At 40.3% G+C, this 24,998-nt stretch overlaps 1 protein-coding gene across 1 annotated transcript in view; it reads left to right on the top strand.

Annotated features, from left to right (window-relative positions):
• ANO4 (anoctamin 4) overlaps positions 1–24,998 on the top strand; it is a 282,834-nt gene that overhangs the window by 107,799 nt on the left and 150,037 nt on the right. The window contains exons 4-5 of the mRNA XM_074941819.1: positions 8,398–8,534; positions 14,925–15,083. Coding sequence (XP_074797920.1) covers positions 8,398–8,534; positions 14,925–15,083 — 296 coding nt within the window. The remainder of the gene's footprint in view (positions 1–8,397; positions 8,535–14,924; positions 15,084–24,998) is intronic.

The raw sequence follows: 24,998 nt of genomic DNA, 5'->3' as shown, positions 1-24,998 counted from the left end.
ACTAGGGCTCCTAGGTGCTTTACTATTTCATATAAATAATAATTAATAATAATTGCCAATGATGAATAACACATGAAAATATGAGGCATCAGCCAGAGTAAAACATCATCTGCTCACAATAACAAGCAATGGCTCCCATAAAGGAAAGGAGAAAGCAAACCACCAAAGAAAGACTTGAAAAATTTTATGCAGAAATCAATGCGAGGACATTGGACAGTGGTGTAAAGAGCTGGAAAGCATCAGTGATCGAAGATTTATTTATGGCTTTACAAGGACACCTCAAAAGAGACAGAGGGCTTCATTATCAGTGCACAAGAACAGCCCTTAAGGCTTAATTACATTTGAAACAGAATTGACCGACAAAACTGCTCCCCAAACTATAGACTGTGTTCCAAAAAGGAAGAGATGGTGGAGCATGTGTTGAGCACCGGCAGCAGCATAGCTGGGGGAGAATTTATGAAGAGATACAATGAGGTTGCCAAGTGTCTGCTTTGAAGCCTCTGTAGCAAGTATGGATTTAACATCACAATCAATGAGCTCCAGAAGACAGCACTCTTAGGCACTGCAAGAATGTTAAGAAAAGTCAAAGGAGATAGAATGAATTTGAGCACCTAAAATGCAGGAATTCTGTGGCGTATTTAACAAAACTCCTGACTTCCCAGACCTGAAGAGTTGATGCGTGGTCAAGATTTATGGGTGACTCCTGGTAAATTATAGATAGTAGCATTCCCCTTTTTATGCTTAAAGATCCTGAGTGTTGTGAAGGCTATTTTTAAAAATCCCCATGATGTAATATTGCTGAATAATAGTAATAGATATTTTTGTCAAAAAAGATGGTCTGAAGAAAGTGAAATGGTTCACAAAAACATATGGATTTATTTGAAATTTCCTAATGTTTGACAGTTTATTAGAAATATTTTGGTATAAGTTTAAAAAAATTTCCTGAAATTTCACACACAAAAAATCATGTTTCCACTTTAACTTGTCATTGGTGCACTCTAACTTGTTTGCTGACTGAGCTTTCTCACATGTTGCCATGTGGTGGTCTGGGATTGGATGGATGTGACACAGAGGCCCATTGGTGGTTCACTACAGTAATCAATTCTTGTCAGACCTGACATCCTCACTACACCTAACACACTGTCATAATCTGTATCTAAAAGGTGTCATGTAAGGTATCATATACAAACTAGTAACATGCTGGTCCCAAAAATAATTGTGTGGTGTGCAAATAGTTAAAGATTTGCTAGAATTATGTTCTTAAAATGTGTTTGGCAAGCAATGCATAAGCCCAGTGTGCCCTAGACAAAGGAATGTGTATTTGGTTGTCTGACCAGCTTGGTTATCAGGCAGAGAAAATGACGGTACATTTACATGCAAGATGAACAAAGCTGTCAGGAGAGTAGGAGGGGAAAGATGACCACTTAATCTCCTGGGGGAGTGGAACCTGGACCCCCAGCAAGCCTTCCTGTCTCTTGAAGCAGGGTCAATGAACTTTGGGAAGATATGAGGAAAAAGGAAGACAGACATTTTGGCATCCTTCACCTGAAAAAACAAAGGAACAGAGCACTTAGAGATCTGTGAAAGTGTCAGAGAGTCTGGTCAGCCATGCTGGAAACAGACTTGGTGAGAAACACATCTTTGAACCAGAGAGTCTAGTTTGTTAAATCAGGTTTTAGTTTTAGATGCATATTTTTACTTGTCTGCTTGTAATCCTTTCTACTTTAATTCCTTATACTCAAGATCACCTAAACCTATGACTTTTAATTTAATAAACTAGTTTTACTTTTACTATAAACCAGTCCAGTTCTTTGATTAAAATGCAATGTTTGTCAACTCCAGTTAAATTAAGGAGCTTCTGTTTACTGGTTTTTTAAAGGAACCACAAATTTACCCTCTGTGAGTGTTCCAGGAGAGGGCAGGACACTGCAGGGCAGACAGTTTTGGGAAAATTTGGAACTGGAGAGGGGGGTCTGGGGACAAGCTCCAACTAGTAACTGGGCAGTATAAGCCATGGTGTGACCTGAATGCTTGTAGGCTGGCTGTTGGTGTCAGGGCTGTGAGCAGTATAGCATTTAAAGCATCCAGAGTTGCAGGGCAGGCGGTAACACAACCCCTTAGTGGTTTGAGTTGAACCCCAAAGCATCACATTGGGTGTACCCATGACTGGCTCAATTGACTCGCATGTCACAGAAGCTTTACTGTTTCTCTGTGTAGGATGGGGCTTGGTGCTTGAGGCTAGGATGGGATTCATTGTATGACCGACCATGTGCTTAGTCTGTCAACAAGCAGTTTTTTGAAGTACTGGTCCAGAAAAGAAGATGGAAACATTTGGGACATGTGTTAAGAATGAAACTAGGGTGTCTGCCATGCCAGGTATGCCATGGGGCAGCTGGAGGAACATGTGAAAGGGGCTGGCTGAAAGAATTCCTTGGTACTTAGAGATAAAAAATTTGTGCCTTCACAATACAGAGGACATGCAGAGAGAGGCCCAGGGAAAATAGGAATGGCGGGACCTTGTTTGTGCCCTAATGAAAGTTTGATGGTGCAGGAAGGATGCAGATTCGGTTCAGTGGAATGGATGAACTAGTTACTACTAGCAGCAGAGCGATGGGTACAAAAGAAGGCTTTAAAATACCACAAACATTATTAAAATTGAGGAGCAGGGAGAGGAAACAACCAACTTTTTTGTTAAACATTCTTTTGAGAAATTTCATTTTTGATATCCAACAAGCCTTATGAAAAAAACGTTCTAAGAAATGTTAGAGCCACATATTCAGCATTGGAGACTGAAACTCAGTTTATCCATAGAATAGAAACACCATGCCCATAGCAGTGTAAGGATCTCTATGTTCTCTCAATCAGCATGTTTATACCCTAACCTGAAGAGGGACATAGACACCTCTAGAGATGACAAGGGACTTCAGTATCTATAATTATTCTGTCTTTAGCCCTTTTGCTTAGGTTGCCAACCAGGATACCAATTATTATGGCTTTTTGTGACAGAGAATATTCTACTGAAGACTGTTTTGAAAGACATTGCAAACTAATATCACGTAGGCCACTGAGCTGGATTTCAAAGTGACCCCAAAATAAGATTGTGTTTCATTACAAGTCCTCTGAGTCATCCAGTCTGTTTTAAACCAGTCTTTAAAAAAAGTAGCTAACTATCTATCTAAACCACCCAACTGTGTACCAGTTTGGAAACCATCCAGGTTGCAACTCTGTACATTACTAGCACTTAAGAAGCATATTATTCAATGTCCCAATGACCTCATCAGTGTTACAGGGGCAATTTTCATGGAAGGATGAACAGTTAGCTCATGAGTAAATTCTCTAGTGTGCTATGCTCCAACAATCTCTCCTTCAAAATCAGTCATGCATGTCTTCTTTAATCTCCCCTTGCTGAAAGATAGACTTACTTTGGATAACACATGGAAAGTCTCACTAACTCAGTCTCATATTCCTTTGAGATAGTATAATGAGGCATTGATAAAGTACAGTCTAGCATGGTCTGTCTTTAAGGGATCTCCTTCAACATTCCAGTACAGTGGAGCTACTGGTAATTCAAAATGATTGTCAGCCCCAAAAGTTCTTATTTTTAAGTATTGTGATGGATCCTCCTCAAGTTAACATGTGCAAAGACAGATTGTGATCAACATCCAAATTATTACTGAAGGAGGCAGAATTTTTTCAGGCAGCCTGCTTGAAGTGGAAGAAATAATATCATGAATATGAATAGCATGTATTATCTTGCCTCAGCACTCTTACCCTGCTTCAAAAACTCCACCACTATGATTACAGACAGGAGGGAAAAAACATCCTTTATGTTGCTGAATATATAGACTGGTGGTGAGGCAGTGGGCAACTTTTTCTGCTGAGTCAGCATTGAACTAGTGCCGCAGTAGGTTGCTTTGGAGCACTATGTTGGTGGACGACACCCTCTTCTGGATGGAAAGCTACATCCTTAACCACCTGTCACTAAAGATGCCCCGGCACTTTTCACAAAAGTAGGATAAATGAATAATAAAAAATAACTATCATGGGGTGAAAAAGAAGAGAAACTAATAATATGTATGATTTCAGAGTAACAGCCGTGTTAGTCTGTATTCGCAAAAAGAAAAGGAGTACTTGTGGCACCTTAGAGACTAACCAATTTATTTGAGCATAAGCTTTCGTGAGCTACAGCTCACTTCATCGGATGCATACTGTGGAAAATACAGAAGATGTTTTTATACACACAGACCATGAAAAAATGGGCGTTTATCACTACAAAAGGAACAGTGCGGGGGGGGAGGAAGGAATAAACAAGGGGAAATAGGTTACTTTTTATAATGAATCAACCATTCCCAGTCTCTATACAAGCCTAAGGTAATTGTATCCAATTTGCAAATTAATTCCAATTCAGCAGTCTCTCGTTGGAGTCTGTTTTCGAAGTTTTTTTGTTGAAGGATAGTCACTTTGAGATCAGAAATCGAGTGACCAGAGAGATTGAAGTGTTCTCCGACTGGTTTTTGAATGTTACAATTCTTGACATCTGATTTGTGTCCATTTATTCTTTTACGTAGAGACTGTCCAGTTTGCCCAATGTACATGGCAGAGGGGCATTACTGGCACATGATGGCATATATCACATTGGTGGATGTGCAGGTGAACGAGCCTCTGATAGTGTGGCTGATGTTATTAGGCCCTGTGATGGTGTCCCCTGAATAGATATGTGGGCACAGCTGGCAACGGGCTTTGTTGCAAGGATAGGTTCCTGGGTTAGTGGTTCTGTTGTGTGGTATGTGGTTGTTGGTGAGTATTCGCTTCAGGTTGGGGGGCTGTCTGTAGGCAAGGACTGGCCTGTCTCCCAAGATTTGTGAGAGTGATGGGTCGTCCTTCAGGATAGGTTGTAGATCCTTGATAATGCGTTGGAGGGGTTTTAGTTGGGGGCTGAAGGTGACGGCTAGTGGCATTCTGTTATTTTCTTTGTTAGGCCTGTCCTGTAGTAGGTGACTTCTCCAACACATTATCAAGGATCTACAACCTATCCTGAAGGATGACCCATCACTCTCACAAATCTTGGGAGACAGGCCAGTCCTTGCCTACAGACAGCCCCCCAACCTGAAGCGAATACTCACCAACAACCACATACCACACAACAGAACCACTAACCCAGGAACCTATCCTTGCAACGCGATTACAGACATGAAAGTTGCGATATTACAACAGAAAAACTTCAAAACCAGAGTCCAGCGAGCGACTGCTGAACTGGAATTCATTTGCAAATTGGATACAATTAACTTAGGCTTGAAAAGAGACTGGGAGTGGCTAAGTCATTATGCAAGGTAACCTATTTCCCCTTGTTTTTTCCTACCCCATTCCCCGCCCCCTGTTCCTCAGATGTTCTTGTTAAACCCTGGATTTGTGCTGGAAATGGCCCACCTTGATTATCATACACATTGTAAGGAGAGTGATCACTTTAGATAAGCTACTACCAACAAGAGAGTGGGTTTGGGGGGGGGTGGGGGAGAAAACCTGGATTTGTGCTGGAAATGGTGCACCTTGATTATCATACACATTGTAAGGAGAGTGTTCACTTTAGATAAGCTACTACCAGCAGGAGAGTGGGGTGGGGGGAGAGAAAACCTTTTGTAGTGATAATCACCCATTTTTTCATGGTCTGTGTGTATAAAAACATCATCTGTATTTTCCACAGTATGCATCTGATGAAGTGAGCTGTAGCTCACGAAAGCTTATGCTCAAATAAATTGGTTAGTCTCTAAGGTGCCACAAGTACTCTTTTTCTTTTTAATAATATGTATGATTGTAAAAAAAAATTGTTTTAACCTTGGAAGGTATTCAGATATAGTGGTGATAAACGGATATATAGGTAGGGTAAGTAAGATGCTCGATAAGACTATTGGACCTAATATCCTTGCTAAAGCAATCTGGGATCTATGAGGGTGGAGGGTGCTATGTAAAACTAAATGATTACAGGACAAAGTGTTCAGTGTGAATTAAGCATTGTATAATTCCTATGTGTGGTCAGAAGAAGTATAGCTGAATAATGCAATATTTTACCTAATTTGTTAAACCATAAGCTTGGTACACAAGATGCAGTAGCTACTAGTCTGGCATAGAATGCCATGATAATTGCCTAATAGCAAAGCTTTATTGTTATGTCATCAAGATGGAAAGAGCAGTTGAAGACCCTAAAAGCTATGATTTTTCAATTCAAAATGAGGCAGTTTGTCTTGGTATATTATTCTAGTTTCCATAGTGGAGTCAATCTGATGTGAAGAAAAGTTTGGGCGGGGGGTTTGGGTTTGTTTGGTTTTTAGAATTTTTTAAAAGTAGCTTTATATGCAAAGCTGTTAGTCTGAAATGCAGCATTTATCATCTAAACCTACCTGCTCTCGTTTTATACTTGCAAAAAAGGAGCATAAATCTTTAACCTTTGGATAGGTTTTCAGTAAAATCTCCTTATCCACATAAAGCCATTGGATATTAGATCAGCATAAACATGGATCCCCTGGTTCCTCTCCTTTCTTACCCCTCTCCTCCCCAGCTGTGCCCACCACATCAGCCCATCTGGCTTTCCCCTTTCATGACACACTGGTGTTCAGTAGTCTTGCACAGCCACTCAGCCAATGAGCACTCAGCACAACCTCAGAGTTTAAGTAGTATAGGACATTTCACCTTTATTAGTACATCTATAGATAGTCCTCTGTGACCTTGTTTTACTGTAAATGATCATGAGAAGTGTGATATATCATTTACCGTGGGGTACCTGGTGGGAGGTTATCCAGCTATCCCAGAAGAAGGACAGGAGATACTTGATATTAATTTTAATCAGGCCACAACTTTATTATTAGATGTCTGGGACTACCCGCTGGATAAAAGTGTACAGTGCAAGCAAATTCATGTTCATTCAAATAACGACCTGAGGCTTCCACCAGCCCCTTTCATTTTCCATCCAGGTCCCCCAACCAATCTGTGGCTTGGACCTTACCATCCATCCACCCCTCATAAGAGGGTTAAGGTAGGCTATAGGAAAGGGAGGGTTGGCTCCCTGCTGTACCAATCATAGGAGCCCCAACCCCTCCACCCCATTCCATTAACCAGCATCTCCTTTTCAAGTCCATTACCAGGCCATTTATCTGGTCACTGGATGCTTTCCCTATGGAGTACCTGCACTGGACATCTGCCCCACACTTACAAAACAAGTTGAGACATATAGCTTAACCACTTTTCTCCTCACCATAATAGGTCCTCCCTGACACCCGCTGTGGAGGAGGCGAAAAAACCCCACTCCACCAAAGCCAATATGGTGGCGAGGGAAAAATTCCTTCCCAGCCACCCTACAAAGGAGCGAGTAGCACAATGCCCACAGCAGGTCCTAACCCAACCAGACTTTAGCACCTTGAGGGGAGGGAGAGTGGGTGCTGCCTTTCCTGCTCCATGGAGAATGGGCTTCCAATGTCCAGGGTTACACCTTGTAAAGACTTCTGCCCTCACATTCCCAGGGGCTGAGTCAGTGCTGCAAAGCTGACCACTCCCCACCTTTTTGCAGTAGTTACTCACCTCCTTCCCCATCCCTCCCATAAAGCACTACTTCCTTCCTCTGGCAAGCCCAGACAATGTTCTCCCTGCCCACTTCAGGTGCAGTGCAGTCATTTTCAGTCCTGATGAAACAATACAGTAATGCAAATAGAATGATTTCCTGACCTCTCTTCAGACTGGATATAATATGTGGATTTAAATCACTGCTTCTCTCACAACCCTCTCAGTGGCATCAGACAGACCAATATACTGAGAGACAAGGTGGGTGAGGTAATATCTTTTTTTGGACCAACTTCTGTTGGTGACAGAGACAAGCTTTTGAGTTTACACAGAGCTTTTCTTCAGGTCTGGGAAATGTACTCAGTGGATACATTGGTAAATACAAGGTGGAACAGATTGCACTGTGGTCATTCTCAACCCTCTGGCTATGATACCTATGAGAATCTCTGCAACATGTAACAGGACACTTCAGAGAATATTAAAAAATGTTGCCTTTTTATTATAATACATTTTCAGAGGTCACTGTAATCCCAAAGGCAAGCCTTTAAACCAATTATCTGAAGAGAAGCCAGGAAATTAGCTAGCATATCTTTTATTATGACAGATTTTTTTTTTTAATTTGCATCATAAAAGTATTAGTTTTCCTAAAGCTTTGTTGCCTGCTAGTGAAAATATCATTGTGCTATCATACGACCATTGACAACCACAACCCCTTAAAATTTTAAACCAAAAGGTGTTTATCTCATAACAAGCAAAAGTACAATATTTGGTTATTATAATGTATTATTTTCAGTGCCTGTTTTCAGCTTTAGTTTGAAACTCTATTTTTGGTTTTGTTTTTGCTTGTAGTAGCCAAGGACGTGAACATTTTTTTTGATGAGTTAGAAGAAGTAAATAGCCCTTCCAAAGATAATGACTCTCTTCTTCACCATGGTAATTTGACCAGTACTTCAGATGATGCCAGCAGATTGGAAACAGTTGGAGAGGTAAGAGCCAATAGACTAAGCCATACAGGGAATAAATGTAATTTTTTGAAAGGCTTATTCACTGCAGGCCCACTCTTATCCAATCCTGTGATCGTGTGTGTGGGCCCTTAAAAATGACCTCTGCTCTAAAATCATAACATGGAAATATAAAATCTTTTGGGTTCAGAATCCCTTAATCATTCTTGGGGCCCTTCTGTGAACCCTCTCCGATTTATCAACATCCTTCTCGAATGGTTGATGCTACAACTGGACACAGTATTCCAGTAGTGATTGCACCAATGTGTTATTGGTTCATCTGGCCTATCAATGTGTCACTGCATTAATCCTCAGGGACTGGAATGATCTCATGCATTTGTGATAGACAGCACTGGCTACCAGACATGGGACATATGTCACCATCCACTGGGTAGTGCAGAGAAGAACAAATCTGATCATGCAAAATGGTGGTAAGTAGTATGTACAGAGATGGGAGTTGTGGCTTTGCAGCATACAATTCCCCCCCTTCCCATGCACGGCTTGCAGCATTAACTTCCTCTTAGTGACTTCTTGCTTCCTCAGGGCTGGGGTCCACTAGACAGAGCGCTGAGGATCAGGCAGTTTGTGCATTAGGCCACAATCCACTGGGCTGAGCAACTCTGTTCCCAGAGATCTGTCTCAAGTGCAGTTTTTCACTTATACCACCAGTGGTGTGTCCAGTAGGGGAGGACTAGTCAGATCTTCAGTGGAATAGGAGTAAGTAAGGCCAAAATTTTTCAAAGTGGGAGCACAAAGCTTAGGCCCCATAATTCATATTTAGGCATGAAAAAAAAAATAAGTGGCCTGACTTTTAAATGATCTGAGCGCCTACAACTCGCAGTGGTCACCCATTCAACCTTAATTCACCCCTTGACCCCCCCACCTTGGGCATATGCATTATATTTTTAATTACATGATCACATACTATTTTTTCCACAGTATCCCGGCCTCATTCAATGTACAAAATGGGCATGCAAAATGAGTTGCAAATGGTTTCACTACAGTTACACAGACAAAGATATAGATCTGTCACTTCCTAATCTTTGAGTGCTTGATTTTGCAGCCTAAATAGCATTATTTTAACATAGGTTTTTTCCTATGTCATTATTATTTATACTACACTACTGCCAAAAATGTGGTAGGCCCTATACAGACACATCAGAAGATGCAGCTCCTGCTCCAAAGAATTTACAACCTAAAAAGTAGTGACGGAAAACTATATACATGCAAAACATAGTCCCTCTTCAGATCATAACTGTACTTGAGTGCACATATTCCTGCTTATTCTTCTTTCCTATACTCATAATCCTTAGTGGCATTACAAGTTATTCTCCAGCTACCAAACATAAAGTCACATACAGAGGATTATGATTTCAGGTGGGAATAAGCAACAAGAGCAGATGAGCTCTTTAGACCCAAAGATCCTATTTTCATACAAATGTCCCTTGTAATGAAAAGCGAAGGACCAAAAGATATGGGAAATATGATAAAGCAAATCTGCTTTTAAGTGAAAGGTGCTTCAGCGTTTCTCATGGTGAATTGACTGCTCTTTAAAAGGAAGTGCAGGTAAGCAGCTTTAAAATTCCCTTGTCATCCTACTCATATTTCTGTTAAAGTCCTATTCAACTTTCTACTGTGATTACCGCCATGAAGTGTATTCTTGTTGTACCAATAAATTAAAAACCAGCAGGATCTTATTAAAGGGAAAAAGGCAAAATACCACATTTATTGTGAATACAGAAAGAATCATAGTAAGCAGTTAGTTACAGCTGTAACATTCCATTCAATCTCATCTTTATTCACTCATTCATTCATACAAACACACACACACACACACACACAGGTTCTGCAAGGTTGTTATCATAGTAAGCAGTTAGTTATAGCTATAACATTCCATTCAATCTCATATTTATTCACACATTCACACACACACACACACACACACACAGAGGTTCTGCAAGGTTGTCATCATAGTTACCAGCCTTAGAGTTGCTCATGCCAAGCCACTGGCCAGGTGGCCTGGACATGAGGAGGGAGCAGGGCCTTGTCAGATGCTCATCTGATGCTCCTGGAAGTTGGTTTGCAGAATCAGACCCCAAAGTTCTCACTTTTTAGAGTCTCTTTTTATAGGAATTTCTTCCTAGGCCAGTCTGTGGGAATTGCTTCATCATGCTGTTGCTGAATCAATCAGCAGATGGCACATTCCTGACGGCTCCGTGCTGCTAGATGTTATCTTGTTCTTTGGTTCTCCCATTCTTGAGGCTGTTGGGTGGATTCCAGTCTGCCCTCCGGGGGTCCTCTGGTTATTTCCACTTGACGCCTTCTTCAGCCGATGGACACTGGATTCTTAGGCTGGCACCTCCCTGATCATTCAGTTATTATCCACACCAAGCATCCATCCACATACATCCTCTATCTCTATTTTAATCACAATTGTTAATACAACAAAAGGGCGAGGAGTCTCTGGGTGCTGTTTCTGTTGTTAGAGTATTGCTTTGAGTCTCTGTGAATTGCTTTGAGAACAGACTCTGTCTTAGAATGTACTAACACAATTAGCAGCTTGCAAGTTTCACACATAGAGGGAGAGAAACAGTACCAAAACCCAAGAGACCTCTTAATTAGTAATACCCTGGAATTTAAACTATGGGGAATCAAACTCATTTGTGATTTTAATACAGAACTTCTTTAATATGATCCAACATTCTGACACTAGAGGGCCATAGATTTTGAGCATATCTTTGATACACATACTATATAGACTCTGTGTGTTTGTCTCTGTATGTATGAGTTGCAGCTATATAAATGTGTAGGTTATAAATGAGGCTGACAAGACAGCAAGAAACTCCATCAAGAAGTGTTAGTCTTTTTTTTAAAACCAAAATGGCCTGAATTGGATGGGACGGTTTCACACTTCCGCGGGAATGCCATTGTCATGAGCAGTCATATTAGGAGAAGGAGAGGGGATATATCTCAGGTAGTTAGGGCCAGTCTCAGAGGTAGGTTTTTAATATCAGAACAGAGACTTTGAATTGAACTCTATATTAATTGCAGAACCAGTGCAGTGACTGGTGCACTGGAATGATGCATTCCTGGCAACCTGCGTTGCTAAGCAGATGGCTGCTGCACTGGATTTTGCTCCACCCCCAATATCAAAGCAATAACTCTCAGTTTAATTTTAAGATTTCAGAAAAAAGCCTAAGTCAAAGGTGTTATCAGAATGTGCGCATGCGGAGTGTGTGTACCTGAGGTTATGTAACCAGAAGAATCCAAAGATACACCAGGGAAAATGGGGCAAAATACTGACTGTTTGCTTAAGAAACATTTAAAGAAAAGCCAATTGTATTCTGAGGAGTTACATCAGAGTCAGAGACTAAATTCAATCATTAAAATGGGAAACAGAGGAAACTTCAATCTGGCTTTAAACATAAATCTGAATTTAACCTGTACTATGGAGTCACTATGGACACCTCCATAATATACATAAGATCACTGGGGCAGATCCTGTGCTGTACCTCCTGGACACGCAGCACAGAACCCACAGCCCAGCGGGAGAGGGGACAAAGGTGGCTTGCCTTTGAGCCACTTGTGTGCCCTTTGTATTTCCAGGTACTACTTTAACTTACAGTGGTCTCCCAAGGGCTGCATATAGGGAATGGAGAAGGGACCACAATCAGCCCCATTGTTTTTAAAGACTTTGCTTTACCTTTCATTTACTTAAATATCCCCTTGCTTTTTTTCCCCTCCCCACCCCCCCAAAGTCGCAGTTTTATAGGGAAAGTTAAGCAATATGTTTTCCTGAATTATTTTCATATTTAATGCTCTGCAGAATCTTTCCCTAGTGTATTGCTGATGTCATTTATCAGTACTATATACAATATAGATACAAATGGTCTCTCATCATTTCCTAATGCTTTTAAACATTTTTCTTGCCTTCTTTTTTACTTGACAAACCTTACATACTGTACCAACTCTGCACCTGGCAGGCATTGTGAAGTCAATATTTTAATGAGCGGTTCTTTCAAAAATTCCCCTCTTTTAGCCTGCAGCGAGTCTAGTGTCCCAAGGCTAAGGGCCATGTGGAACCTTCTCATTTGCTTTCACGTTTAAACTAAGATGCTTTCTCATAACCAGAACCAAGGAGGCAAACACCAAGCACCCTTGTTGGGAATATTTATCCTTTTTTGCCTGCAAGATACATTTATTATATTGATCGTGCACAGCGTTCAGACTGCGCCATTTAAAATGGGAGACAGTTCTCCTCTGGGAAAATGGTCTGAAAATGCCTGACAGTGCATTTGAAAGGCAGAATATTTGATTTTTAAGAAGGTTTTTTTTAATTTAATCAGCCACAGGGTTTAGTTTATTTCTGGCAGGGATGGTTTGCCAGTATCCAGATAGAGGGTGACTCATCACAGACAGGAAACTACCTCAATTGTCTCTTCAGTTTGGCCGTGGAATGTTAGCAGGAGAGCTCCTGCGAGCTCTTCTCCATCACTCCACTCTCTCTGCTCATTCCAATGGCTGAAGAGTTTTGTTATTTCAGTGTGTAACACTGCTTATGTCAGGCTCTAAGCACTTTAACATTTCTTTTAAAAAAAAATCCCTCAAAACACATTTACAACCTCCACACTTTGAGCAACATACCCCATCTACACGAAAACATAAACCTACCAGCTGACAGGGGTGGTACTGCAGACGATGGGGTGTGTGTGTGAATGTGTGTATTATATAATATAAAGAGAGAGAGATGGTTGTAAAAAGTGTGAGGGATAAAAGGCAAGCTTCTCCTCCACACTGACCTGACTCTTTAAAAGAGACTGGTTTCCTGGTTTATTAGATTTTTGGAAAGGAATCAGTCTCTGCTGATCTCTGTTTACTAAAGCAAAAAAAAGTTAAATCTGTTTGCTTGTTGCAAGGGTAGCAAATTCTTGAACAGATCCATTATTTATAGGTAATAGTCAAGAAGTAGTGTTTTCTTTAGCTGTTGATAAAGATAGACTGTGAGTTATTTCCAGTCTGGTAAATGCAGTCAGAAGGTATGTTCACTAGTTCCATAGTGTTCTAAAGTTAATCTAGTGGGACTATGCTGGGATGGAAACAGAACTTTTGTGTCTTTGTCATGGGGGTCACTCACCAGCATGGTGCCTTCTGCTGGCCATTTCAGGGATTAGCTCTCTCAGCCGCTGCACCCTCTCCTGGTGGTGCCTCTCCTGTTGTCATCCTCACTTGCAGACCCACAGTGTCCTCTTCATGACTCGGCCCTCCAGCCGTGCCACCATCCATGTTTTCCCTCTTCCGGGGCTGGGGGCGGGGAAGAAGTATCTCCGAGTTCTACAGTCCAGCCACTTCCCCAGAGGCAAGTGGGAGGGACCTGGGCCTGCCCATTACTCTGGTTCCCAGCCCAGGATCTGTAGATAGCAGCTTCCTGCTGCCTCTCCTTAACTTCTCCACCAGTGCTGCTTAAGTTCCCTGGGCCACTTCTCTATGGCCCCAGCACATTCTTCACCCTCTTCTCAGGGCCTCCAGCCCACAAGTCCCAGCAGCCAGCAGCTCCGTTTTGCTCCCCAGGTCCCTGCCACTACTGCTCTGTCCAAGGTGCTAGCTTCCTTCCACCTGCAAGGCACCCAGTTCTCCCTCCTTGAGCTCCAGAGAGTAACTGCCCCTGCTCTGCCCTGTGGTTCTTCTTATATGGGCCTCCTGAGCCCAGATTGGCTGCTCCTTGCAGCCTCTCTTCCTATGGGCTGCTTCCCATGCAGCCTCCCTAGGGCTCTATAGACTCCATGCATGCCAATGTGGGCGGATGCCTCATCACAGTCCTCTTCTGCCACCTGTGGAGGGCTACTGAAGCTGTTGCTACCATACAGGGGACCTGCCAGCCAGGGGTGAGTTATGCTCAACACAGTGGGTCATAATCACCATCACATTGAAATGCTTCCAATTCTTTTACTTTGTTTGTATGTGGATATTTTAGTACATTAAACTCTTAGTCTTCAGCTTTTGTTTCAGAATAACTCCATCCTTTACTTAATTTTATACGTTAAAAGTTCCTGTCAGACTTCAAGTGACATAAAATCTCCCTTTGTCTCCCTTTCCTCCTGACTTTAAAGCTTGCCTAACGAGGCATACTAGTTTTGAATCTGGGAGGTCAGTACCCCTTCTGCTTAAGCAGAGACCATCAAATCCAGAAGTATTTGTGTATGGGATGCTAGACAAAGCTATCAATCTTACGAAACATCACACACAAAGCACTTAAAGACTTCTCCTAATTGCTTACCAGTCAAGCCTTTTATATTGAATCTCACTGAAATTTATAGCTCCTTAGGTTCAAATGGTGATAGTCAAATATGCTTTGATAATTGTTTTTGCTCTTCACAGGGAGTACCTGATAAAAACAAATCCAATGGGCTATATTTTAGGGATGGAAAATGCCGGATTGACTACATTCTGGTGTACAGAAAATCCAGCGCACAGACAGAGAAGAGAGAGGTATTTGAAAGAAATATCAGAGCAGAAGGACTACAAATGGAGAAAGAGGTAAGAGAATTTTTATGAAAATTTTAAAATATAAAACTCTATAGATTAGTAGGGCCTGATTCTCATTTACTCTAAGGCAGTGATATTCACACTGAGGCTCAGGAGCCGCAAGTGGCTCCTTAATGTGTTTTCTGTGACTCTTTGCAAGACATGATATGTCAAACCACTGTCTGATTTAATTATTAACCAATCAGGATGCTTTTACTATTTTATTAACCAATTGTAGAATACTTGGTCATTTTGCTGTGAGAATAATAGATATATAGTAAATGAAACAGTGAATTCACACTACTTTGGCTCTTTTGGGTAATGTTGATCTCTAATTTGGTTCTTGAGCCATTGAGGTCTGAGTATCACTGTTCAAAGGCCTCTTTACACTGCCCTGGCAGAGGAAAGGGGTCTTAAAGTGGGTGTCAATATACAGAGCAGTGTAAATGGGTCCTAGTGTAAATGAGAATCAGACCCATAGATTTTAAGGCCAGAATGAAACACTAAGATCATCTTGTCTGATCTCTAGCATTACACAGAATATAGAATTTCATACAGTGACCCCTGAAGTTGAGGGAATAATTCTTCCCTACCATATAAGTGAACACTATCAAGCCTTCAACTGTATTTATTTTAGCAGGGGCAAATCTTATAAACGTCATACATGGGTAAGTGGCTTAGTAACATGAGGAACATACTTAAACATGTCTCTTCAGATGTGCACATTTTCTGCCCATCCGCCACTCCTTTTTACACTTATGAATAAGTTAGTGTGCATGGAGGGGGCTTGAGTCTCGGTGCCAGTCAGTGTGAAGGACTATGACTAGTACTTAACCTTACTTGTGCCTCATGTACTCTCGCTTGTACTGAAGTGTAATGTTTGCTATTATCATACCATACAAGGATTTATAGATTCAAGGCCTTCCTGAACTACCTACCATGTGTCTGTTTATCTACCTGTCTTTATACACTGTCCCACTGATTTTTAAAATGCATGTTATCAACCATATGCCTGTAGTTCTTCTGCACATGCCCTTGAACAGCACACTTCCTATCAGAATGCTAACTGGGGGAAAATGGCAGGCCTTTCTCTTTGAAAGGAATGAAAATTTTATACCTATCTGCCTTCCTTTTAACATTTTTTTCTGATGGAACGTAGATATTGTATAGTGGTTACCATTAGAACATCAACATTTACCAGTAGCTACTACATCAAGGTATCTTGGAAATAACCTTCATGTCACAACCGTAGTTTAATGACAGTGTGTTTATTACATAGGTTTCTTGCTTGTACTCACAATCCCCTGTTTCACAGAGGAAATTCAACATCATGTTAACTTGTTATTAGCTAATACAGAAGTATGTGGCTGTTCAGCCCAGATCACAAAATCTGATCTTTCATAAAATAAAGTCAATAACAAACATGTGAAAATATTTTTGTAGCATATTAAGTTTTATCAAAGCAGAAGATGAACATGGAATTAATCCTGCCTGTTGATCTGTCTGTCAAATAGTTCTATTTTGAATAACTGTTTTATTTTGAGAAATTTGAAACAGGCTTTTGGATTTATTATGGTACTGAGACCAACGGTGAAAGCTACGAAGGCACTATCTTTTCTGTATTATGGACCTTAAATGCAGCATTTTGCATGGGAAACTTTTGAAGTATTTGTCTTTAAGGTACTTGGTATCAACTTTTGATGTTCTCTCTCTGGTGGCTATACAGTTGTCTTCTTTCAAGTCAATGTGCCTTTATTGGCATTTGCTCTTTTACTGCCTAGAATACAGGTTTTTCTCTGAATGTTCCGCCATCTCACTATTCATTTCAATTTCTCTGTTATGCCATTGACATGCAGCTATATTTCTCATTAATATTGTTTGACCCAATTTGACTTCTTGCTAGAATTAGTAATTGGACATCTCTAAATTTAGTTTTCAGAATGATCAAAATGAGGTTGTTACATAGCTCTAGTAAATACTTTTAACATCTAAATGTGTAGTCTTTTAGAACATATGACTTTAACTTTATAAAATATGTATCTTAGGGTTTAATTTAATCATTTTGTCCTTGAATTGAATTACAATCAGAGGAAATAAGTAGAATTACAGTACCAGTAGCTTTCTCTGTACATTAGCAACCTCCTTAGATAATATCTAAGTTTGAACTCAGTGGAATGACTGGTTAATGCCTTGATTGTGTGTCATTTCAATTGCATGGGTCTGTCCTTTGATGAGAGTTCCAGACCAATCTGGGTTTCAGTGCTGGAATGTATAAGTAGCAGCTTTGACTGGTGCTCGTTACTATTACATAATGAACCTGCTTCCAGTGGGAAGAGAGCTAAGTTTACAACTGGAGAAGATGTGAGAGCCAGCTGTCTCCAGTTCTGGCTGCTGAAAGTCAGCAGGTATATCAGTTGTGAATCTTAGAGTAAGGTGAACATGGGTTATTCAATAATTTTCTGTTTGGCTCTTGATTGTTTTTCATCTGGCCACTTCACTGTTTGTGATGTTGCTTTGGGATTTTGATATTAGTCCTGTCTGCTTTAGCCTCTTCAATTTGAGATGAAGTGTTGAAAAGTAAACTTTAAGGGCTATTCACGCTACAACTTTGACACCAAATTCACCAGAAACACTGCAATGAAAGGATGGCATATGATACTGGCTACCCTGACAAATGCAAATGATGCAAGAGCCTGTGAAGGCAGTTTTTGAACCAGTAAGACAAATAGCATGAAATGTAAAAGTTAAACCACAAATGCAGAGAAAAGAAGGGCACAATATCAGAAACATGAAGCTGACAAAATCTGGACAGTTCCTGCCTGATGAAGATTATAAACATTTTGCCCAGGTGTACCATCCCCTCAGACAGGTTCCTGAGCTATATTACATGGCTCTCATTTGGAAATTCCACCATAATCTTATTATCTTCAGCAATAAACAGTGAGGAGGTACTAGCATGAAAAATAAATCCTTAAATACCAAAGTGATTCAGATATAGAGGGCAGAGCTGTGATAGCAGTAATTAATCTGAGTGGTCATGAGTTCACAAATGGCTAAACTTACACACTGAGCAGCACTGGTGCTGATTTTTATGTGATGTTAAAATAAATATTTTTTTCAATGTATACTGAATTGGAGATCGCATTACTGTCTTGTCCCAGTTCGACCTGGGTCATAGCCAATACATCTGTGACTGTGATATACAGAGATTCTAGGTATTTAATGCAAAAGCCTAACATATGTTTTTAGGACTTTCCACTCCAGAGATAGACTATATCTTTTTTAACAGCCAGATACCAAACTTTCTCGTATTGATTTCTATTTTATCTTACATGGTCTCACAAATGATGTGAATAGCTGTGTTATCTGGGTCTCAGGATTCTTATCACCCCCTATTGTTCAGTTTATACAACTGGATGCAAAAAAAAAAATTCAAGTTCCTGTATTTAATGGACAGCTCAAAGATGAGAATACTGAGTTTGTCTGTCAATACAGTTTCAGTGATTTCTATAACTACTGTATGGGAATCTTGTGTGGCCTATCAGAGAATTCTAATTGGAAAAATATTAATGGAAAAACAGTAATTAAGAGGCTTGTGTTCATATATTGAAGGTACTTCTATCTCAACGCATATCTGATACATGAAAAGATGCTTATGATACCTAGTCACTCAGAATAGATTCTATTTGATTTCAACTCAGTTTATTTTTTCTTTTATTATAGTTCTCATAACTTATATTACAGTTCTATAGCTTTATTATAGTTCTTATAGTTACTGCGTATAGAATTGTTTTTGCTTACTAACATCCTTTTATCCACATTTTTGAGTACGCCATTCATAAAATGAATGGGAAAATGTAGCTTCAGAAACATTTGCGTGATGATAAATGTGTATATTGAATTTGGTTAATTTTGAAGGGTGAAAGTCTTAGCTGTCCTCCCCATGGACTGAGTTCAGCAAAGGTGGCTTAAAACTACGTTTGCACCTTCCTAATTCTGTGCTGCTCTGCAGTACCCATTAGACAGCCCTAGGATCAGTCTAAATTAGGGCAACCTGTCCCTTGCTGCCCAGGGGCCACAGTGCTGCTCTGAAGCATTGTATCCATTCCCAGTGCATCCCTTGCATCCTCAGCCACATCCCCAGTATGCCTCCTACTCTTGTGAGTTGCAAACATTTTAGTACGGCAGCTCCCTTGTACATATTTTAAAATGTGGTGTCGCCCTACAACCAAATACTGTTTTTTGGTTTGTTTGTTTTTTACTGGCACAGGACACTAGATTCAAGAGGGTCTTTAAAATTTGGACAATTTTGCGACTTGTCCATCACATGGTTTGTTTAATTCTATAATCCAATTGCGGCAGTGCTCACTCACCTTTGGTGTGCCCCCTTACGTCGGTGTGGGATGTTGCCACCTCCTGAAATCTGCCTGCCATGGGCCCTAGGTTTTCTGTGGCTCCACCCAAGTCACCTACATTCAGACCCATTCCAGGGTAGCATAAACAAATCCAGACAAAAGTCCAAATGAATAATTCTTCTGCCCTCTTGGGCTACCGAAGTCTTCTCTTCTCTACTTAAAAACCTTATCTCAGGGCTCCCTCCCACAGAAGCCTACTTTGCTCCCACTGTGAGTTTCCCTCTGTAGAAAAGTCCTGCCTTCCCCGCAGTCTCTCCCTAGATCTTGCCCCTGTTTTTCCAGGGCCCACCACGGCGACCAGTCCTGTCCTTCTGGCATGGGAATGGTTTTCAGTGCTGTGGCTGCTTGTTCCCCAATCATAATTCTACACATGTCTGTTGCTGCTGGAAATAGAAGGGTCTTTCCAATGGTGTGTGCTTGTTTGCATTTTGTAACCTGCATGGCCACAACATAAGATGCTTCTAAGTCTTTCTGGGGAATAGTTGCTTGTTTAGACATGACTTTTTTTTTTTTTTGCTAATGCTTCTCATTTGGTGGAAAAAATCACAGCTCTTATTTACGAATGCTTGGTATTTGGTTTCTAAATGCCTCTGTAGTTTCCCTGACCTCAAACTTTCATTTACTAACACCTGAAAATAAATGACACATTGTGGCTGTGGACTTTGTGCAATAATATTGAGACATGAAAATCCAACATAATGTAACTGTCATCGCATTATCTACTTTTCTTCCTTTTCTGTTTAACTTTCTTAAAATCGTCTTCTTCTTCAGCCAAACCTTTGCTACGTGTAGGCTTAGCATTTGGTAAAAAATGTTCCATTATAAAAATTAGATGCACCAGTCTCCCCACTCAGTCTCTGTCCCCATTCCTTATCTGCTAGTTCCACCAGCACTACAAGCCTCTCTTTGTCCTCCACTCCAGCAGGGAGCTTTCCTCCAAGATCCTTCCTGCTGAATCCTGCCCCCAGCAGCAGCATCTCTGGAGAAGGCCCACTGCAGGAGTGAAGGGCACAGAGAGATCCTCCTCTTCCCTCCCCCCGCTGCCATAGCAACAACAGTGTAAGATGCATAGATAAGATGCAGGTGATTTTTAAGTCTAGTTTAATAGTCTCTTAATTTGAAAAAAACAAGCATATGGATTAAAAAAATTTCCCAGATACTCGTGGCTCCACCATGAATCCTTTGGGGCTCCCCAAAGCAACAGTGACTCACAGTTTGGCAAGCACTGCCCTACACCTGTACTTGCAAGGGGAAATTCAGAAGGAAGCCTTTAGGCTGTTTTCTGCACCAAGAATTCTCCCTCACGGATCAGGATCTTTTAGAGCCCCTCTTCATCACTCTGGCACTTTTACCAGGCAAAAAGGGGCTGCAGTGGGGGTGAGAATCTCACCGGTTGTGTTTATATACTATAAATAGGCCCAATAATGCAACCCTAGCTATTTTACCTAAATAGCATAACAAAAGTCACTTTAAATTTGCTGATATAAATAAATAGGAATCTTGCATGAGTAGTCAGTCTGCTCATGTAAATTAGGATAGTAGGATCAGGCCCTGTATTTTTATTTTATATATGTAGGTTACCGTTTCCGTATGAAATCAATAAAATGTTGTAAAACACCAAAAAAAACCCTTCAGTCCTCTATGTGCCAACAAGCAAATACTGCATGCCCCTCAGAGTCACTGGAGGTAGAGCATTGCCCATGAACTAATTTCTGATATTTTTCAAAAATCAGTCAGCATGTTTGGGTTTCAGTCTGCCTGTTGATGTTCACTTTCAGTTAAAGAAAGGGCTGGTTTTGTGTATCAGCATTTCTGTTTTCTGTTAACCATTCGTGTTATGTGCTTTAGTGCTCCATGCCAGATTCAAAACTTCAACATGGTCACCATCCGTGTCAAAATGTTACCAAATCATCCCCTAATTGTGCTTGATTTTCTGCCTTAAGCAGCAACTGATATTTTTTGGGCAACATCTGGCAGTTGATGTGCAGCAGAAGTATAAAATAAGCACTCGTTGCAAGACAGCTCATTTTTACCTTCAACTAATGTGTGTGAACTGATAGCTACCAGTAGGTATAGTTTAAGTCTGAAAACCATTTGGGGATCATTCTGAATCAAAGATACTATATAAATATATTATTATTTTTTGACTTTATGGGTTCTGAATGTGTTTGTGGAGGGATAGTAAGTACTCTCTAAAGTAGTTTCTCTTAATATGGCTATAACTTTGTGCTAATGAGGACAAGGCTTTAGAGGTTTAGGAGTGTGTATTGAGAAAGCTGCATGTACTCAGCAATGACTTGGCTCAAGACTTGTTGAAAGTAATGAATGCAATGAGAAATCACAAATGACAAGAATACACAGTATAGTATAATATAGTGACTCTTGGCTGATCCCTGAATGTAAAACCAAAATTAGATTAAGACCATGTCAAAGTGAGGTAAAAGGCTTGAAATACAGGATGAGTAGAGAACAACCTTTAAAAGCTGAAACTTAAAATACAATTAGGCTCAGAAAAGTGATTATGTGAAAATGCCACATTTTTAATCAACAGCTCTTGCTCCAATATATATTCAGCTATATCAGTGTTCTTTTCTGACAAAAAATAACTTCTCCTACTTTGTTCTCTTGTTAGTACTTCCGAGCCAACACAGTTACGGTGGAATGAGCTGTGTTCTGTTCCCGCTCATGCATCATTGACAGTGTTACTAACGAAGTTCCAGTTGTACACCCTTTATTATTGGTTGTGATGCATGAGTTGGAAAGAATAGCTTAACTTGCAGAACCCAAGTTGTGTTTGCAGAGCTGGCAGTTAGAAAAGGTATCTTGTAAGCTTAGACGTCCTGAAATTATCGGGACCATCCTGATATTAGGGGCTTTGTCTTTTATACTCAACTATACCTCCCCCTGAAAAACAAAAAGTCTCCTGATTTTTCACACTTGCTAGCTGGTCACCCTACCTAAACTCAGCATGTGGGTCATTGAGAGGCAGTAATTTTAATCACTCTAAGGTCTTGTCCACACAGAGCCTTAGTGTGCAGCAAGTTGGGTTGTAACTCAACAGTGCTGTATAGCCTGCTGCGCACCAGCTAGCTGTGCAGACCTGCTGCCACACACTCAAAATTCCATAGTGTCTTTTGACCTATTGCTGAGGATCTGCCTTTTAAGTGTTGATGCATTCTGAATGGGCTACGTTCTATTGTTTTGTTCGTATTACTAGTTATATATTGTCTCTCTTGCTACCTGAAACTTAATTTTAAAATATACTTTGGGAAAGTTGCAAGATGAGTAAAATCAAATTCCTTCATGTCCTTTCCTTTTTAATTCCCTGTCCTCATCTCAACATCATCCCTCCTGCCACATACACACACCTGCCCATGTTCATGCACACCCACGCACATATGGAGAAACTGTAACCAACATTTATTTCAAAACTCCTACTGCTTTCTTTAGAGCCTGGATTTCACTCTACAACTGCATTAAGCCAAATACCAAGAAATCTGATCTCGAGTTGCAAAATTTTCTCTCCCAGTTGGGACAGACATTTGGGAAAAGCTACATCTTCTCTGATCTTCCCTTTTGAATAAGATCAACTGCAGTGTCAATTTACTATCTGACATGTCTTCTGTTATACACTATGTTAAGCATTTGGATAGATTTGAGTCTCTATAAGAGGGCATTTCAGTCACTTACTTTTCTAATCCTATTATCCAGTATGTAAATAACAAGAGCTAATGAATTTACAAAGGAAGTTATACCATATGGGGTAGCTGCAGTTTCATGAACAGCATAAATACCACATTATTAGCAGGCAGAGTTTATTCTTTAGATTTCTAAGCACCATGCCTGATTGCAATCACAAATCAAGCACTTAGGCATCTAAATGACAATCATAGATTCTAAGGCTTGAAGGGAGCATTGTGATCATCTAGTCTGAGCTCCTGTATATAACACAGGCCACAGAACTTCCCCATAATAATTCCTAGAGCAGATCTTTTAGAAGAAACATTCAAGCTTGATTTAAAAATAGTCAGTGATGGAGAATCCACCACAATCCTTAGTAAATTGTTCCAATGGTTAATTATTCTTATTGTTAAAAATTATGCCTTATTACCTGCCTGAATTTGTCTAGCTACAACTTCCAGCCATTGGATTGTGTTACACATTTCTCTGCTAGACTGAAGAGCCCATTATCAAACATTTGTTGTCCATGTGTTTATTTACTTACAGACTCTAATCAGTCATCCCTTAACTTTACATTTGTTAAGTTAAATAGATTGAGCCCCTTGTGTCTATCACTATAAGGCCGGATTTCTAATCCTTTAATTATTCTTGTGGTTCTTCTCTGAACCCTCTCCAATTTATCAAAATCCTTCTTGAATTGTGGGGACTAGAACTGGACACACTATTTCAGAAGAGGTTGCCCGGTACCAAATAAAGAGGTAAAATAACCTCTCTACTCTTACTTGAGATTCTCCTCTTTATGCATTGTAGGATCGCATTAGCTCTTTGGGTCACAACATCACACTAGGAGCTCATATTCAGCTCATTATCCACCACAACCCCCAGATATTTTTCAGACACATAAACTGTGCCTGCAAAATTGCAGGTGCAACAAAAGAATCCTTGTTAAGGCCAAGCTGAAAATCAAAGCCAACATACACATTAGCTGTGAAAGTGAAAGTCTAGTCATTTACTTCAACATGTTTAGCGGCACACTCTCTTTGTTGTTTTCCTTTGACAAGTGGCAGGTAATCCATGTGGCTCAGCCTGGGCAAGCCATACACAGATCAATTACCCATACAAAGTTTCATTCTAGACTGAAAAATAAATCAGTTAATTCTGTAATGCAAAAAGCTCTCTCAGGAGACTTTAATGAAATCCGTGTTTCAAAGATAATCCAGACAAAAGTGAATAGGTATCGAAAAGAATGGCACCCAGTGCCAGGTTTCCTTTTCATAGATTGCACTGCTCCAAAAAGGCTTTGTCAGTATACTGTAGTGGCATCTTCAGTTACCTGTGCATTATGAGAAAAAACGATTTGGTAGCCAAGCAAGATAAACAATAATGGGGGGTGTTTGTTTGTTTACCATGAAGCTCAGTGAAGATTTAGAATATGAGCACTGAAGAGGTACTCGGAATTCTATTTGGATGGAGTTGGAACTCAAATTTCACAATGCACAGTTTAAAAAGTAGACTTTTGACCCATTTTCCTGGGATGTGTCTAGAATTCTTTATAAAGTAAATGCTCCATGTAGTTCACAAATTACAGTCTTTTACACAGAATGCACAGGTGGCAGGCAAAAAAAACTGGTGTGAATGTAGTAGGAAATGTTTCATTGAAAGCATTGATGTGCATTTGAAGAGACTAGAATAGCTAGATAGTATTAAGAAACTGGAAAAACTGTTTAATACCAATGGACTGAAAAAATTTCCACGAATAGTCCATTTTTTTCTGCGGAGAAGTTCAGCATTTTTCTCTTGACATAGTTTTCTGTTACCCACTCTTTGTAAA

Source organism: Natator depressus, chromosome 1 (assembly GCF_965152275.1).
Source record: "Natator depressus isolate rNatDep1 chromosome 1, rNatDep2.hap1, whole genome shotgun sequence".
NCBI classification, from domain to species: Eukaryota; Metazoa; Chordata; order Testudines; family Cheloniidae; genus Natator; species Natator depressus.
Note: the sequence above shows the minus strand (reverse complement) of the source record. Positions and strands in the feature narration are given on the sequence as shown.